At 38.9% G+C, this 18578-nt stretch overlaps 1 protein-coding gene and 1 long non-coding RNA gene across 2 annotated transcripts in view; one reads left to right on the top strand and one right to left on the bottom strand.

Annotated features, from left to right (window-relative positions):
* Window positions 1–10585: 10585 nt before the first annotated feature.
* LOC144340332 (uncharacterized) lies at window positions 10586–13143 on the bottom strand. The gene is made up of 2 exons (XR_013416321.1): window positions 13023–13143; window positions 10586–12900 (listed from the first exon to the last, which is right to left on the bottom strand). It is a non-coding gene; the product is annotated as an uncharacterized LOC144340332 (long non-coding RNA).
* A 187-nt stretch (window positions 13144–13330) lies between these two features.
* FAM135A (family with sequence similarity 135 member A) overlaps window positions 13331–18578 on the top strand; it is a 133821-nt gene continuing 128573 nt past the window's right edge. The window contains exon 1 of the mRNA XM_077999779.1: window positions 13331–13539. Coding sequence (XP_077855905.1) covers window positions 13448–13539 — 92 coding nt within the window. The 5' untranslated portion in view covers window positions 13331–13447. The remainder of the gene's footprint in view (window positions 13540–18578) is intronic.

The following is an 18578-nucleotide window of genomic DNA, read 5'->3' as shown; positions in this document are numbered from 1 at the left end:
GAAAATATAAAAGGACTATAGAGCAAGATGGTTTTTAACTGTTAACGAATTCTTCTAAAATACCACGTGTTATAACTAAAAAGAAAACACTTCCAAATTGATTTGATCAGGTTTACAAATCTGATACCAACAGTTGACAAATGCAAAACAAAACAAAACAAAATAAAACAAAAAAACCAAGGGAGACTACTTGAGGAAGAAGAGAAAGAAGTAAAAAGAAAGGAAAGGAAATTAAACAAAATAGCATTTATGGCTATAGATGAAGAAATGTTAAATACAATCTGTCAAATCAAATTCAAAAATATATTCAGGCTGGGAGTGGTGGCTCATGCCTATAATCCCGGCACATTGGGAGGCCAAGGCAGGCAGATCTTTGAGTCCAGAAGTTCAAGACCAACCCAGGCAATAGGGTGAAACCCCATCTCTACAAAAAACACAAAAATTTGCCAGGCATGGTGGCACATGCCTGTAGTCCTTGCTACTTGGGAGGCTGAGGCAGGAGGATCAATTTGAGCCCAGGATGCAATTAGCCGAGATCGCGCTATTGCACTCCAGCCTGGGTGACAGAGCAAGACCCTGTCTCAAAACAAAAACAAACAAACAAAATACATATTAAAAGAAAAATCTGTTCCCACCAAGGAAATTTTACTCTCATGAAATTAAAGGATAGTTTAATCTAGAACACTAGACATAACCACATGGCATTTATACATGAAAGGAGAAAATAAAAATAGATATCAAAAGGTACCTAATAAATTTAATGCCAATTCCTCATTTTTAAAACACCCACAATATACTAGTAGTAGATGGATATCTCCCAAACATAATAAAGAATATTATTTATTGATTAGTCAAGGGAACGCTAGCTGCTGTAATTTATAAATTCTGTGGTTTAGTAAAATATGTTGATTTCTTATTCCTCTGTTGTTCAACTAGTGGCAGTGTCAAGGAGGTGAGGAGAGCATGATTTCAGAGTGTAATGTGTGAGGTACTGTCTACAAGATCAAGATACTCAGGATAATGGAGCCTCTACCATCTTCAATACACAATTTCTCAGGCTGCCCTGAGAATTAGCATCTAACCAGCAAACAGGGAACAAAAGGAGAACATACATGGGATATTTTTAATACAGATTAGTTCAGGAAGTGGCACTCATTACTTCCACTAACATCCCACTAATTAGAACTTCACATATTGTTGCTTCTAACTGCAAAGAAGGCTGAGAAATGTAGTCTCTCTGTGTACCAGATGAAAAACTGAGTTTGGTGAACAGTTAGCCAGTCTCTGCTGAACTTATTCTACTGGTTATCAAATAGTCTTTTTTATTCTTCTTCCTACACAGAGCTAACTTCCTTCTCAAAAGAGACAATTCAAAATCCCAGCCAGTCCCTATGTCCAGTTCAAAATACAGGATCTCCAAGTGCTAATGATGTAGAGTTCTTTCTCTAACTGATTAAAATGTAGCCTTATAGTTCAGCAACATTATCAATTAAAATGATAAATATCTGCCCATTTCCCTCCCCTTCACACACACACACACACACACACACACACACACACACACAGAGAGAGAGAGAGAGAGAGAGAGAGAGAGAGAGAGAGAGGGAGAGGAGAGAGAGAGAGAGAGAGGAATGTAGCAGTTATTACCTTTTAATTTACTATATAACCATCTCCTTTGTTTGGTGTCACCTTCCATTAGAACTTAAACTCCATGATAGCAGATTTTTGCCTCCCCACCATTCCACTGCTGTATGCTCTCAGTATCTACAAGTAAATAATTGTTAAATATTTATTTACATTGCCCAAAATAAGCATGTATTATTTTTACAGTGAAATTAATTTTTGAACAGAAATGCAAATATCTTGGGAAGTGGTTAAGCATCATTCAGACTGTGGTTTCAATTTCCCAAATCTCACTGTTGGAACTGAATCACCACTCTTGGAGCTGGAGTTTGTATAGGCAGGGAAAGAAAGTAGGATGCTGGAATGTAGGACTATGGAGAACTGAAACAGCATGAAGACACTGGTCGGCAAGAGACCAAAAAAGGGGAGTCAAGAGGTGAAAGACAGGATCAGAACGAAAGGTGAGAGAGTAACAAACTTTGGTTTGAGCCACAAGAGTAATTAATTCATTAATTAACTGATTAGGAACTTGTAAACTCTTTCATTCAATAGTAAAATATTGATTTTTATCTGCCACAACTGTGATGAGTATTTGGGATTAAAACATGAACAAGAGACAGAGCATGACCTCGAGAAACTCATATCTAGTTTTGGGGGATGGAATATAGTGAGTATATGAGTGTGATAAGGGAGATGTGAATGGAATGTTATGACAACACAGAAAGAAAGCAATTAACCAGGCCATGGCCAAGTGGAGGACAGATCCAAGAAAAGTTTCAGGAAGAAAGAACCTGAGTCTTAGAAGAGAAGATAGCATTTGTGAAGGTTTCGAGGAGAAGCAGAGAGAGGCATAACGCATTCAGAAGACTGGACTTTAGGGAGTAAGGGGGTTGGAGATGTTAGCAGGTGACAGATTGTGAAGGTTCATTCTTGTCCAGCTCTAATTCCTTTAAGCCACCAAGCTGTCCTTACACACACACACACACACACACACACACACAAATATACACTACATAAAAGGGGAGTTCTACTTCTTACATATAACTCCTTTTCATTTTTAATCTGTCTCATTGTTTTGGTACTTTGGAAATACTCTTATCTGAATATTAACCTTGATGCCCACTGGAAAGCAATTGTAGTCCTCATCTCTGGAAAAGCTTCCTCAAGTTGTCCTATTCATACTCTCCTCCTGGTTCCATTTGCTCCAGAACCCTTTATTTCCCTCTGCCAATGCTACTCCCATCCCAGATGCAGACTTTATAAGCCTTTATAAGCTTTGCTAAGACATGTGCACTTGACCCTAGATAGCCACCAAAGAATTTTAATCATAAGCATGATAACATAATAAAATTTGCATTTTATAAAAATCACTCAGCAATGTAGAGGATGGCTTGGAAGGGCATAAACTGGTAGCAGAAGACATTTAGAGTAAACTAAACCAAATAAGAAAGGCTGACATTATGCCTTATTATTATCAGTAAAATAAAAATAGTTTTAGAGAGATGACTGTTCATATCAGGCCTACCAGAACACACCAGTCCAGGTATGTTAAAGATCTGTTTGTTATTTGTCTTGTGGAGATAAAGGGAAAGGTGAGCAAATAATAGTATCCTCATTATAATCTAAAACTCATCTAACATTAAATTTTATGCTCTCTGCCTACATGTAAGAAAGGCAAACTATTACTTTGTTTAAAGGATTCATTAAACTGATTTCAGAAAGGACATAATTCTATTACCCTTTATTTTACTTTATTTTATTTATCTTTATTTTACTGTGTCTAGCAAGACCAAAAATAATAAATTAACTCTTTAAGGATGAAAAAGGTTAAGTGGGTTATATCTGGATTTTTTCCCTAAAGGCTCAGAATTTTAAATTAAGCATTATCTTAACATGCATTCTTAATAAATTGTTTCATAAATGAGATAAGGTACATGAAAGTATAAAGTATATTTAATTGGAGCCTGCTTTGTGCAAAGCACTCTGGCAGACAGAAAGAAGAGTAAAAGATGTTCTCTGCCTCAAAGAAACTTTTATATAATATATATCCCAGAAACACTCAATTTAAGATTAATACCTTCTTAGCCAGGAGAGTATACGTGAAGTGTTTGTGACTATCTCAAAAACACAAGCACTATAGACAAAATATTCAGCTTCTAGACTGACGGCTTGTAAAGAATTAAGCAGACCAAACTGGGCCCAAAATCTACTTTACTCATCCTCTCCTGCTTAATGAAATATCCTGAGAAAATATCAAAGGCATATTGAAAGAAATGAAAGCAATAAACTAATTAGAACTGACAAGGTTATCTTAAACAGGAGAATCACAGATGATGCAGCCTATGACATTAGCATCCTTTTCACAACAATCTATGTCTTGCCTAGATTCATACAGTTTAGTGACAGCACTAGAGTTTGAATCCAATTCCCCAAATTATTAAGTCTTTTCATTTTACCACATTAACGGGTAGAATAGACCTCCCCAAACAATATGAAACAGCAATTATTTTCTGCATTTAGATATAGTCCAGCCCAAATCTTCTCTAATTTATAAAAATATCTTTGAGAGAAAGGAGAGCTTCTGAAAAACATATTTTAATCTTTAATGCCTTCTACTTTGCCACTCTAATACTACGGTAAGGACAATCCAAAATAAAAATTCTTTTTTTTCTTTTTCTTTTTTTTTGGGACAGAGTCTCACTCTGTCGCCTAGGCTGGAGTGAAGTGGCACGATCTCGGCTCACTTCAACCTCCATCTCCTGGGTTCAAGCGATTCTCGTGCCTCAGCCTCCTGAATAGTTGGGACTACAGATGTGCATCACCACGCCTGGCTAACTTTTTGCATTTTCAGTAGAGATGGGGTTTCGCCGTGTTGCCCAGGCTGGTCTCAAACTCCTGGGCTCAGGCAATCCGCCGGCCTCGGCCTCTCAAAGTACTAGGATTACAGACATGAGGCACCACACCCTGCCTAAAGTAAAAATTATCTTAAGAAATTGGAAGATACCCCTATTCTGATTCTAAGAGACTGGAAATCTGTGTTATCTAAGTCCTGTAGCACTGTGCATAAGAAAGTAGAAGGAATCTTAGGCAGGGGTAAGAAAGTGAGCCGAAGTGCCAAGACTGAAATATGATCGGTTCAGCTAAGGCAAAGGTTAAGATGGAAAGGTAGGCAGGTGCTAAATTGTGAAGGGCCTTTAAAAAAATCAAATGAAAATGTATCTTGATACATACATGTATAATGTATGTATATATGTATTTTTCTAGAAAAAGTCTATCAGGCAAGGAAAGACAATAATGCCTGAGAAAGAAAATAAGAGGAGTTCTATAATTGCTCCACAGCATGGAGAAAGTATCCATGTTGTGGATCAGGGAGGGGAACCCAGACAAAGCCTGGTAATCTCCTTGAGTTGAGAAAAAGCTGGAAGTCAGAGGAGGCCATGGTAGGTAATGTTTGCAGGGTGGAGTAGAGGAGTGGTAACAGCTACATAGAGAATTCCAAAGATCTGCAGATCTCCCGTGAATCTTCAGCTGGGTATTGAAAAGTGCCTTTATGTAAAAATTCTATCTGAAGCAGGGGGAAGCACTTGAAAAGAATTATTGCAAACAATTCCGGGTGTTCATACAGGGTTGGATATAATGCCTCTTCCTACCAAAGGGAGTGGAAAATGTCATAATTCACAAGACATCATGGAATACTCACAGAGTTGTGCCTCATATTAGGGAAAAATCTACCCTAGACTAAATGCTGCTCTTGTCCCATGTACCAAAGCATAAAAGCAAGATCTGAAAGATTCAAACCGTTTCCAAGTGACTCAACTGCACCCCATGACAAGTCTAAGAATATTTATAGGAATACAAAAATGTCAAAAAACAGCAAGGCAAAATTTATAATGTTGACCACTGAATCAGAAATTATTTGGAATTCAAAGAAAGGGGAAAATATAACCGATCATAAGGGGAAAAAACCCAACCCATTGACATTGACCCAGAAATGATATAGCTGACAAGATAAGGATTCATATATAAGGACATTAACAGTCATAATTATATTATATATTCAAGAAACTAGAGGAAGCATTGAACATGTAAAATAGAAATATGGGTAATACAAAAAATATAAAATTCTAGAGTTAAGGTCAGCAAATGTTATTTTTAAAGAGTCAGAAAGTAAATATCTCAGGCTTTGCAGGCCACTTAAGGTATTCTTTCTTATGAAAACTTTTTAAAATGTAAAATCATTCCTAGCTCATGGACTATACAAAAAAAGGGCCAAGGGATTATTGTCCATGGGTCATATTTTGCTACCTCCTGTTCTAGAGGGTAAATCTACAATGTCTGAAATGGAAAATACATTGAATATGATTAATAGCAGAGTAGGCACATAGAAGAAAAGTGAACTTGAAGACATAGCAATAGAAACTATCCAAAATGAAACAAAGAGAAAACAAAACGCTAAAGAAAAAAGAACAGCGCTTGAGTAAGTTATAGGACTACTATAAGCTGTCTAATATATACACGATTATAGTTCCCAAAGGAAATGAAAAATATTTGAAAATATAATGGCCAAAAATATTCCAAAAGTTGGTGAAAAGTCTAAACCCATAGATCCATGAACCAACAAAGTTGAAGCATAAAAAAAAGTGAAGAAAATTATACCGCGGCACTTTATGGTCAAAATGCTTTTTTAAATGAAGAAAAGATTTTAAAAGCAGACAGAAGGGAGAAGAAAAGCCACATTACACAACTAGGAATGAAAATAAAGATAACAGCAGATTTTTTGTTGGAAACAATGCAAGCAAGAACACAGTGGAGCATCATCTTTAAAATATTAGGGGGAAAAAAGTCACTCTAGAATTCTACGCCCTATGAAGATATCTTTCAAAAATAAAGGTACAGTAATGACATTGTAAGACATACAGAAGCAGAAAGTTTACATCATTAGCACACCTACATTCTAAGAAGTGTTAAAGGTCAAGAACGAAACAATACCAGATGAAAATCTAAGTCAACACTAAAACATAAAGAGCACTGGAAATGATAACTATGTGGGAAAATACAGAAGAATGTCTGATATATTTAAATGTCTTTTAAAAATAATTGATCATTTAAAGCAAAAACAATGCATTGTGAGGTTTATAACACATGTAGAAATAAAATGTATGACAACAGCACAAATCATGGGAATGGAAAATGGAAGTATAGTGTTGTAAGGTTTTTAAAATACACGTAAAGTATGTAATACACTTGACATTGGGTCATGATAAGCAAAAACTATATATGATAAATCTTAAAATAACCTCCGAAATACCATAAAAAGAGCAATTGCTAATAAGCCAACAAAGGAGACAAAATTGAATCATTAAAAAATATTAATGCAAAATAAGTTTTAAAAAAGAATAAAAGACGGACAAAGAAGATAGTACAAACAGAAAACAAGCAACAAGATGATACATTTAAACCAAAACATATCCATAAATACATTAAATACAAATGATGTAAACGTATCAATTACAAGCCAGAGATTGAGACCTCCAAGAAATCCACTTTAAATATAAAGACAAAAGTAGGTTAAAAGTAAAAAGATAGGAAATTATATATCATAGTAACATAAATCAAAATGAAGTTGAAATGACTGTATTAATATAATACTAAGCAGATTTCAGAGCAAAAAATTTCACTAGGGAAAATGAAGGCCATTTCATAATGGTGTATTATTCATATAAATTCATTGAGAGGACCTATCCTAAACAAATATGCACTTAATAAAAGGGTGCCAAAATACATGAAGTAAACATACATAAAACTACAAAGAGAAATGCATAATGCCTACTTTGTTGAAATTTTGTTATAAGGAGCAGAAATGATGTATGTTAAGTATCAGGACTAGCACTCAGCAGATGATAAAGGTTCAATATGTTATCTACTATTACTAGTATCAGAAAACTAAAAGATATTATAGTGGTTTATGCCATGCTTAAAGTTTTACTCAACTTTTGTTTTTGCTGTAAAATGTAGATTTAAAAATCTACAGATTACATTAATTTCCATTCACATTGTACCTTAAATCCTTTTCTCCAGTCTCACCAGAAGAGATGTTCCTCTTTTTGTTCAAGTTTGACTTTTCCTTGGACTACAGAAGCATTGTGAAAGAGAGAAAATGTTTTTGAAAGAAAGGTTAGACAAGACATGGAAATGGAATGGACAGGAAACTAAAAAAAAGGGAAGCATCAAATATAGCTGTATTAGACATAAACATGGGAACAGTAGACACTGTGGACTACTAGAGGAAGAGAGGCAGTGGAGTACGGGTTGAAAAACTACTTGTTGGGTACGATGCTCACTACCTGGGTGCAATATATCCCTGTAACAAATCTGCACATATACCTTCTATATCTAAAATAAAAGTTGAAATTAAAATACGTGTGTGTGTGTGTATATGCTGGGCACAGTGGCTCACGCCTGTAATCCCAGCACTTTAGGAGGCTAACACAGATGGATCATCTGAGCTCAGGAGTTCAGGACCAGCCTGGGCAACATTGCGAAACTGTCTCTACTAAAAATACAAAAATTAGTCAGGCATGGTGGTAAGAGCCTGTAGTCACAGCTACTCGGGAGGCTGAGATGGGAGGATCGCTTGAACCTGGGAGGCAGAGGTTGCAGTGAGCCAAGATCATGCCACTGCACTCTAGCTTGGGTGATAAGAGATCCTGTCTCAAAAAACATATATATATATATAAAATATATCTATGTATATAATATATATGTATATATAATATGCATATATAATATGTATATATGAAAAGGATTTTAAAAGATAAAGAAGTGAAAATAGAACAAAAGAAAAGAAAAAAATATATATATGGCAGTGAGGTTCTAGGCTTAGTAAATGGGAGGGGAAGGGGTATTGACAGAAACCAGAAGTTTGGCAGAGAGCTAGATCTGTGCATGAAGGAAGGCAGGATGAGTTTGGGATATGTTGAATAAGAAGGTATAGCAGGATAACAGGAAAAGTGATACAGTCTGATACGAAGCAGATGATATGGGGCTGGAATTGTTTTAAAGATCAAGTCTCAAGATATAAATGTATGAGTCATAGGAAGACTGAGATAGTTGCCCTAATGTGTTTGCTGTCAAAGAGCAAATGATAATTAGTATAAATATTATGTTTTAAAAAAAAACCACAGTAAGCTTCAGGCATACAAAGAAGAGAATAATTCAGAAATCATTTCACTGCCGTCACTTGATACTAGTTAATTATACTTCACAGGAATGATTCAGTGGGATGGTGGTAGGAGGAATGTTTCTGTCTGACAGACTGACTCCAATGATCCAAGCAGACATGCTGTCTTTGGGAACCCTAGGTAACCTGAATTGCAACCAAGAAGTCACTATTTGTCCCTTTATAACAAAATATAACAAAAACTACTTTGAACTTTAATAGACCAGGAAGCATCAGGTTTTTTTTTCTGTATTATTACAGTCTGATATGGAGTATATGTATTACATAGAATGAGACTCTGTCTTAAAACAAAAACAAACAAAACATCATGAAATAATATTACAACATTGTTATGAAGTAATACATTTGCCCTTCTGGTTTGTAGCTGTTACTAACCCATAAAGGAAGTCCTATAATGAAACTTTGTTCTGCTGTTTTATATTTCTTGTTAAAGTAATATAACCTCCTAAAAAACTTTGAGTACTGTGGGCATTCACCCAAGTATCCGTAAATGATAAAATCTATATTCTGCCTGGAGACAAGAGTGAATGCCCCAGAAGGAGGTTTAATACTTTATTATTACTTATCACACTTTATTAGAGTACTCTAATTCTTACAAAAAAGAATTCAGAATTCCCTGTATGAAATGCCAAAAATAATCACATTGTTGAAAAAAGTTGTGGAATAACTTTGACTATATCTCATTTTTAATTTTCAAATAATGACCATACTTACAACAGGAATATTTTAAAAATCATAAAGCCCAGTAAGGAAAAATACAGATTTTTTTTTTTTTTTTTAGTAAATTAATGTTTAGCATCTGACAAATATGAGACATCCTTCATGAGGCTATTTCCTTTCTTTTTTTTTTTGAGATGGAGTCTTGCTCTGCCGCCCAGCCTGGAGTGCAATGGTGTAATCTCGGCTCACTGAAACCTCTGCCTCCGGGATTCAAGTGATTCTCCTGCCTCAGCCTCCCGAGTAGCTGGGATTACAGACACCCACCACCACGCCTGGCTAATTTTTGTATTTTTGGTAGAGCCAGGGTTTCACTATGTTGGCCAGGCTAGTCTCAAACTCCTGACCTCGTGATCTCCTGCCTTGGCCTCCCAAAGTGCTGGGATTACAGGAATGAGCCATCGCGCCCGGACTTCATAGGGCTATTTTCAAATTTACAATATTCATTTCTTCTACTGTCTCAATCTTTAGCTGAATCAATGTTGTGCAACTGAGAAAGGGAGAGATAACCTGATCTTTGGATTACGAGAATATTCCACAGTTAGAAGGGTTTAGCAAACATTCAAAAACACTTCATGCCAAAGTTAAATTATGTAAACCAATTACAAGATAGAAAGGATTCGAAATCTTACATTCCTTGAGCACAACATAGATTGAAAATGACACATATAACATAAAATGTTAATGTACATTAAATGTGACACAAAACTGTTTATTAGCAGCATAATGGGTGACAAGAAATCTGGGATGATAAATACGGGAAGTAAATTTAGAATCAGGAAATTTCTACACAAATTTCTAAAGGAATTCAAATTGTATATAATGGGATTATCTTCTCATATGTGAGAGAAAACAGACCTAGAGAAGGTAAGACACTCTCAAGATAACACAGTATAATGAAGACTTTAGAATTAGAACCAGGTAATGTGACAATTAGATCAGTGTGCTAAATCCTCTAGTAGTCTGTACCTCAGCAGATGGCATAAATTTTCTTATTTCTTATGGTTTTTGTTGTTGTTGTTGCTGTTTTTTATTTTTGAGAAGGAGTCTCACTCTGTAGCCCAGGCTGGAATGCAGTGGTGCCATCTCAGCTCACTGCAACCTCCGCCTCCCAGGTTCCAGCGATTTCCATGCCTCAGCCTCTGGAGTAGCTGGGAATACAGGTGCCTGCCACCACACCCGGTAATTTTTTTATTTTTAGTAGAGATGGGGTTTCTCTGCTAAACCCAGGCTGGTCTTGAACATCTGACCTCAAGTGATCTGCCTGCCTCGGCTTCCCAAAGTGCTGGGATTACAGGGGTGAGCCAAAGCAGTCCCAGGTGAATTTTCGTATTTCTTTAAGACATTATTTTATATTCGTCTATCAATAGATAATTACCAGGAACTCTTGCTAAATCTCTAGGTTAGTTAAGTGCTCCTCTTCTGGGTTCCCAGACAACCCTGTACCTACCCCAATTTTAACTATGTAGGAGAACTTGTTTTTTTTGTTTTTGTTTTTACATGCCTGTCTACCCCTACTAGACTGCAAACTCTGAGATTTTAGACTAACCGTTAACCTTCATTATATCCCTCAGTAACTAGCACAGTATTTAGCAAACATCTAATAAACAATAAAAATATATATATAATGGTTGAACTGATTTGACTTTTTTCGAAGGCGCACCATGATCCTTGTCAACTTCTCCAGCCTCACATCCGCAAACAGTGGCATAGAAGTCTTAGTTTTAGTTCAGCACAAAGACCAGTTTCTTACGTACAGCTTTTGTTTAAGCAATCCTTTTCCCTTTACTCCTCCCAACCGCCACAAGACATCCCACTTCAACTTTCTGGAATCATTTTCTCCTAGAAGTTTTTCCTGACTCATGACCTCTTCCCAAAGTTGGATTAATGCTTCTTCTGAGCTCCAATAGCTCCCTGTGCCTTTATCTCTGCACTATACACATTACATCATAGGGTAATACTGCAAACACTCCACCCAAGTTCTTTTTCATTCATGTTGGTATCTTCCAAGATTAGCACACCGCCTGGCACATAGCAGATGAGTTAACAATGTGATTTGAATAAAAAGAACTCGGAACAGGGAAAGAATCTTGGCACACAGTGTGGGCCACATGGAGTGCACGGAGGTGGAAATGCAAATAATTGGTTGTTTACTATATTCTCCTAAGACATGGCTGGAACTAAAAAAACAGAAAAAGCCTTTCCAATTTTGAGGCTAAAGTTCAAGTCACAAAACAAGCAACAAAAGCCTGTTTAGCAAGGACAGTAAAATGGTACAGGGCTATAAAAGAAGGGACAAATTAGAATTCAAGAAAGCAGGCCATTCATACAAATGCAAATAGATTGGTTCACAGGATAATGGGACACCCAATCATGTAAAAACTGGTACAAGCCGGGCATAGTGGCTTAGGCCTGTAATCCCAGCACTTGGAAGGCAGCGGCGGGTGGATCACCTAAGGTCAGGAGTTCGAAACCAGCCTGACCAATATGGTGAGACCCCGTCTGTACTAACAATACAAAAAGTAGTCGGGCGTGGTGGCATGTGCCTGTAGTCCCAGCTACTCGGGAGGCTGAGACAGAACTGCTTGAACTCCGGAGGCAGAGGTTGCGGTGAGCCGAGATCACACTACTGAACACCAGCCTGGGCGACAGAGCAACACTCTGACTCACAAAAGGAAAAAAAAAAAAAAAAAAAAAAAAAAAAACTGGTGCAAAGATGAAAAACAATGGTTAAATTATATATTCAAAACCTGTCCCCCAAATGGCCTAGGTTACAAGACATCACCATTACTTTCAAATGAATGCACAAAGCTTTTCCCTTCTAATTCTTACTGTGGTAAAATATACATAACAGAAAATTTACCATTTTAAGTGCACAGTTCAGGAGCATTACGTCCATTCATTATTGAGCAACCAACACCACTATCCATCCTAGATTCATTTTTAACACACGAGTCGCAGCCGAAATTTTCCTTTCATTAACTCAGCTTTAGCAACATACTGAACTTTATGCACTACAAAAGTTTTTGCCACATAAGGTTCAGAAACAGGGAAGAGTGAAATAAATCAATGATCCTTCATGGGTTTCTGTTAATGGAATGTAACAGCGAAAGGCTTCACTTCATCAGCCCCCTCCCGCCCTTTTTGGCGTCATAAACCGAGAAATAACCAGATCAGCACCCATATCTCCCAAGATGCAAGGACCGGGTCCCGAAAGGCAGTTGTCCCGCCCCAGCGCAGATCCCCTGCAGCCTCCTTTCCTACCGCACAAATCGACTAGCGCAGGAACCGGGGTCTCTACCCGGGACTGCACCGAGGAGCTAGAGAGAAAGGGAGAAACAACATTGTGAGAAAAAAGGCTAAAGTTCTCGAACTCCCTCTTTTTGCCCTCTTCTTGCTCTCTACTCCTCCTCCACCTCCAGGTTCCATCCCTTAAACGCACAAGCAAGCCCCTTTTCTTGGACGCGCGCTTTTTGTTGACGCAACTCTCCCGTTCTCGCGGGAACTTGGGAACGGGAGCCTGGTAGGGCGGACAAATCTCTAGAAATCTCAGTAGGTGCTGGAGCTGGAGGGGCAACTGAAGCTCCTGAAGGGCGGGGCACGGAGCTTGAAGGGGCGGGGCCTAGCCTCAGAGAGGGGAGGGAAGAGGCGGGAGGAGGAGGTGAGAGAGGCCGGGGGCGGGGCCGTGCGGCCGGGGACCTGTTGATCGCAGGTATAGCCGGCTGGCCCGGACTCCCTCGGGACTGGGGCGACTGCGCATGCTCGCTGGCCGCGCTGGGCCGGTAGCCGAGCCGCGGTGACGAACCGGCTCCGGGGTTGCGGTGTTTGCGGTTGCTGTGATGGCGATGTGAGGGGGCCCGGGGCGGGATGGTGCTGACCCGGGTAGGGCCGTCTTCTTCCAGCTGGACAACGAGCTCCTCCGTCCGACAGGCGGGGGAAGAGGCCGACCCAGGCGAGAGGTAACCCCCTTACTGTCTCCTCTGGCTCCCCCGACTCCCGACACCCATGACCCCTCCCTCCGTCCCTCTTTCCCAGGGGCTAGGAAGGAAGCGGCCTCCTCCTCGTCCGCCGCTCGCCCGCCGCGGCCCCTCACCCGACTGCTGGCGGTCGGAGCCTGGCCCCGGCCCCGCTGAAGGTCGGCGGGGACGGCGGTGCGGAGCGCTCTGCGGGAGGCGAGGGGCCGCGGCGCGCTGCTCTCCCGGTGCCCGCGGCCGCCCCTGCCCCTGCGCTCGTCCCTCGACCTGTTCTTCCTGAACCTTGCGCCTAGCGTGTCCCTGCCTTCGCCTGCCCTTCACCCCTACTCCATCTTCGTCGCTCTGTCCCTCCTTTACCCGCTTTCGTGGTTCTGCTTTTTCATCCCGCGCCTCCCACGTGCCTTTTTGCCTTGGTGGTCCCTCCTTGGGAAGCCGCGTATCTCTGTGTTTCCATCCCTAGGCTGACTCCCCTGTCCGGAGCTCCTTACCCTGGCCGACCAGGTTTCTCACTCTTGTTACCTCCATAATTTCTTCCTTGGTTTTATTTTCCTCTCATCCACCTCCTTTGGGTACTTCCTCCTGGTTCCCTTTTTGTTAGTTGCCGATTGTGTTTTGCTTTAGCATCGCTTTGCACTGGAGTTCATTCCATGCCCCGTCTTACCTTCGGAAACCCTCACTCCCTTCGCTTTCCTTTGGTACCCTGCTTCATCGCTTTCTGCCTGATGGCCACTATCCTCCCGTCCTTTTCCATCGTGGACCCAGTGAGTCTCTAATCTTAATTTTTTCCCCTCCAAAACTCTTCCACCCTCCCCCTCATTTGTATAAGTCAAGCCTCTTAACTTCATTCTATGTTTTACTTATTAAATCTCTGAAGACTTCTTTGTGCCATATCCTTCTAGTCGTTGCTGCTTTCTGCCTAAGCTAGGTATCCACTCAATGTTTCTAGTTCATCTTCTAGTTTAGTAACATTTCTTCTTTCTTTACCTGTTGGTGGAAGTATCATCGAAAGAGTGACAATAAATCGGTTACACTTATTGATTAAAGCTTTAATTTCTAAGAATTATGTTTACCTGACATGCCTGGAAAAGCAACTTGAGTACAGACTTCATGAAACTATAACGGGTTAAGACTTGTTAAAGGTTGACCTGCAAACATACACTTAAAATTTGGAAATTTTCTTGTCCTCCATTAGGTGTAGCTGCCCAAGAACTAATCTTAGATGAAATTTAACAGAATTTATTTTATAAAATGTATTATTAATTTGTTTTATACATTTGCTATTGCAGTTGACTGCATAATTTTCCTGAGAGTCTCTGTTCTCTAATAAATGCATACAATTTCTGCTACCTTTAGAATTAGTGTGCTTATGGGAGACATACGTGAGAAAAAGAACTTTCTAAACGGTTTTGTAGTTTTTTTCTTCCATTGCACTGTGATCAAGATTTTGCTTAAATACAACTTCTCTTTACATAAATAATGGTATAGTGTCTTATTTTGAAGGCATCTGCTGAAGCAATTATGTTCAGTGAAGTTTGTCTTTATTGTAGGTTTGAAGATCAACTGGATTATGTATTTCGTTCTGGAATCTCAAAGCAGTCCACAAACAAATTCTTCCTTACGTTGTCTGTGTCAGGTAGGAATTAAGTTTTCTGTTTCTGTTTTAAGAAGGGAAATACCAAGGCAAAAAAAAATGTAGTTCCTTATTCAAAGTAATTTAAAGTAAAACTAGGAGGCTCTGGTGTCATCAAACCAACTTCTTTGAGAAGAACTAGCAATTGTTGTGTATAGTAAGAGATGATGCACTCATCAGCTTTTAAGATTTTTTAAAAATGAGTTTTCAAATGCAAATAAAGATGACTGCGGCTTCTCAAGGAAGCTTGCACTTCCTTCAAAGCCAGGTCTTTTTATTTTTAGGTAAACATTCATTTAAAAAAAGTAAATGCCTACAAATTCTTGCTGGTATTTTTAGTGAGTAGGTTCCTGTGCTCTTAGAAATCAAATAAGGATTTGTGGTGGACAGCAGACAGAAGACTAGAATTTCTAGTCAGAAGATACGAGCTCTTACGATGACTCATGACATTAGTTTGTAGAACCCACTTTACCTGTGTATCTCAGTGTGTCCAGCTGTAAAGTATGGATAATAAAGGTGGCCTCCCAGTAATCTCTCAATAGCAAAGCAAGCCCTAATCACTTAAACATGCTTAGGGCCACCACAGATAAAAATTTGCTATATAAATACTTAGTTTTTATCTCTTTAATTTTAGACTATGTAGTAAGAGTGTAATTGACTGCTTAAATCCCAAATCGAACAGATTTCTTTTTTAAATTTCAGACTTCTGTGAAAAGTCTAGTAGAATGCTAGTGAACTGTGGACTAGCATTCTATTAGACTTTTCTAATATACTAGATAGATGTACTAAATAAAATGACCTGGCTTTGAAGGAAGTGCAAGCTTCCTTGACAAGCAGCAGTTCTAATGTACTAGAGTTTTCTAATTAGTGCATTAACTAATGTATGAACATTAACTAATGTTCATACACAGTGAAACAGACACTGCAGCATTCAGTATGTAAAACAGATATTTCTTTTGTTTGCCACGAGTTGACACTGGAAGGAAATATAAGAGTTACACCTATATCTTTAGTTACATCCTTAATTTTCTGTTTTATATTTTTATTTTGTTTACATTAAATAAAATCTTTATTTTGTTTACATTAAAATCTTGTTGTGGGGGCTGTTAGGGGATAGAAAAGCCAAGGATTGCCTTTGCTTTGATTTTAGATATTGAGGAAAAACTGCTTAACATTGAGTTTTTTATATGTACATGTGTGCATTTAAATAAATGGATGGAGATGAGGGCATATATATTTGAAGTGTTTTTTTCATGAGTTGTTTGTCAGGAAGAAGGTTTAGAGATGACTGGGAATAAGGTGGGGTGTGGCTCATGCCTGTAATTCTAGCATTTTGGGAGGTTGAGGCAGGAGGATCTCTTGAGGCCAGGAGTTCAAGACCGGCCTGGGCAACAGAGTGAGACCCTGTCTTAATTAAAAGAAAGAAAGAGGAATTAGAAGCAGAATGGTGATGTAGAAGAAAGCATTCTTAATGGACTCAGTGGTTTTTCAGAAAAGTTACAAAGCATAAGTGATTAGGCAGGTCTAGGTTTTTCAGAAGGAATAAAGTGAAACAACTCCACAGTAGGTTTACAGTTTATTTTTAAAGATTGGCAGTTGGTAACAGGTACATACGTGGTTATTGATGATGTGCTAAATTTAAAATAAATATTAGCTTCTTTTTTCTTAAGAGAATGTAAAAGTATCAGGCATATTATACCATTAAGAGACATCTCCTACTTGAGTAACTAACCCTTCAGGTAGTTCTTATTTTGATGAAAAAAATTTGATGAACTATCTCTCAACCAAGAAACCATTCTGAGAAAAATATAGCATATTTGCATATTTCCTTTTATGGCATTAGGTCTCTATGAGATCACCCAGAATATAGAACATGTTTCTAAATTGTGTTGTGAATATATTGATAATAGCCTGGGAGTGGGTTTTTTTGGTTTTTCTGGGTTTTTTTGGGTATTGCCCAGGCTGGAGTACAGTGGCGGGATCTCAGCTTACTGCAGCCTCTGCCTCCCGGGTTCAAGCAATTCATGTGCCTCAACCTCCTAAGTAGCTGGGATTACATGCCCAGGGCACCACACCTGGCTAATTTTTGTATTTTTAGTAGAGATGGGGTTTCGCCATGTTGGCCAGGCTGGTCTCAAACTCCTGGCCTCAAGTAATTCGCCCACCTCAGCCACCCAAAGTGCTGGAATTACAGGCATGAACTACTATGCCTGGCTGTAGTCTGGGACATTTCTGTTAAGTGTTGTGAAATGTTCTTTTGCTACAGGTCTTAATTTAACCTGAACTAGAATAAGTATTCCTTTATTGAAATGCCCTTGAGGTTGCCTATAGGATGCAGCTGTTTCATTCATGATGGGTTTTAGAGCAGTGTTAACTATGACACTTGCTCTTTGATGTCTTCAGATTGCCAGCAAGTCATGGGCTTACATTGGAAATACTGCTATCTATAAATGTCTGAGCAGCAAGGTCAGGCCTTATTGGCAATAAAAAATATAAGACTGTGGAAGCCTATATACCCTTTACCATCTCTTTTATCTTTTGGAATTGAGAATCCCAGATTTTTAGAACAGCCTCAGGTTTACTCTATTTGGTATCAACAGAGAAACATACAACTTTTTAAAACATTGTTTATCTTACGTTCTAAAAAGCTATCCTCATTTTCTTTCCTTTGAAAGATGTCCTTTCTCACCCTCTCCACCGAAGAGAAAAAGTTAGTCTTCTACTTTTTTCTTAAGTATTTCTATAATTCATGCAAAATGGCATATGTCTGGCCCTTATGAGTTTATTTTGATGAGTGAGGAGTGGCTGCAAAAGTTTCTAGACAAGGGATTTTCCTTACCTGTGCCCTTTAGTGTAATGATTCTGATAAGCTCACCTGTGCTCTGAATCACTTTTTAAAATGAGATAATGTTTGTGACGAAAGTTGTGTATGTGAATGATTGTGGGGCAAAAGGAGGTCATGAGTGATGATGATCTACAGAGTGAGGCAAGTGACAGCTGGCTTGGTCATTTTATTTAATTAATTTATTTATTTATTATTGAGACGGAGTCTGCTTTGTTACCCAGGCTAGAGTGCAGTGGTATGATCTCAGCTCACTGCAGCCTCCGCCTCAAGGGTTTGAGTGATTCTCCTGCCTCAGCTTCCTGAGGTAGCTGGGATTACAGGCGCGTGCCACCACACCCAGCTAATTTCCTTATTTTTAGTAGAGACAGGGTTTCCCTATGTTGGCCAGGCTGGTCTTGAACTCCTGACCGCAGGTGATCCACCCGCCTCGGCCTTCCAAAGTGCTGGAATTACAGGCATGAGCCACCGTGCCCAGCCTGGCTTGGTCATTTTAGAGCAGGGATGTAATCCAGTGACTGAGCATGTTTAGTCCCTGCAAGAGGGAGCTTA

This window comes from Macaca mulatta, chromosome 4 (assembly GCF_049350105.2).
Source record: "Macaca mulatta isolate MMU2019108-1 chromosome 4, T2T-MMU8v2.0, whole genome shotgun sequence".
Taxonomy (NCBI): Eukaryota; Metazoa; Chordata; class Mammalia; order Primates; family Cercopithecidae; genus Macaca; species Macaca mulatta.
The sequence above is the reverse complement of the archived record's forward strand: the minus strand, read 5'-3'. Positions and strand labels throughout refer to the sequence as shown.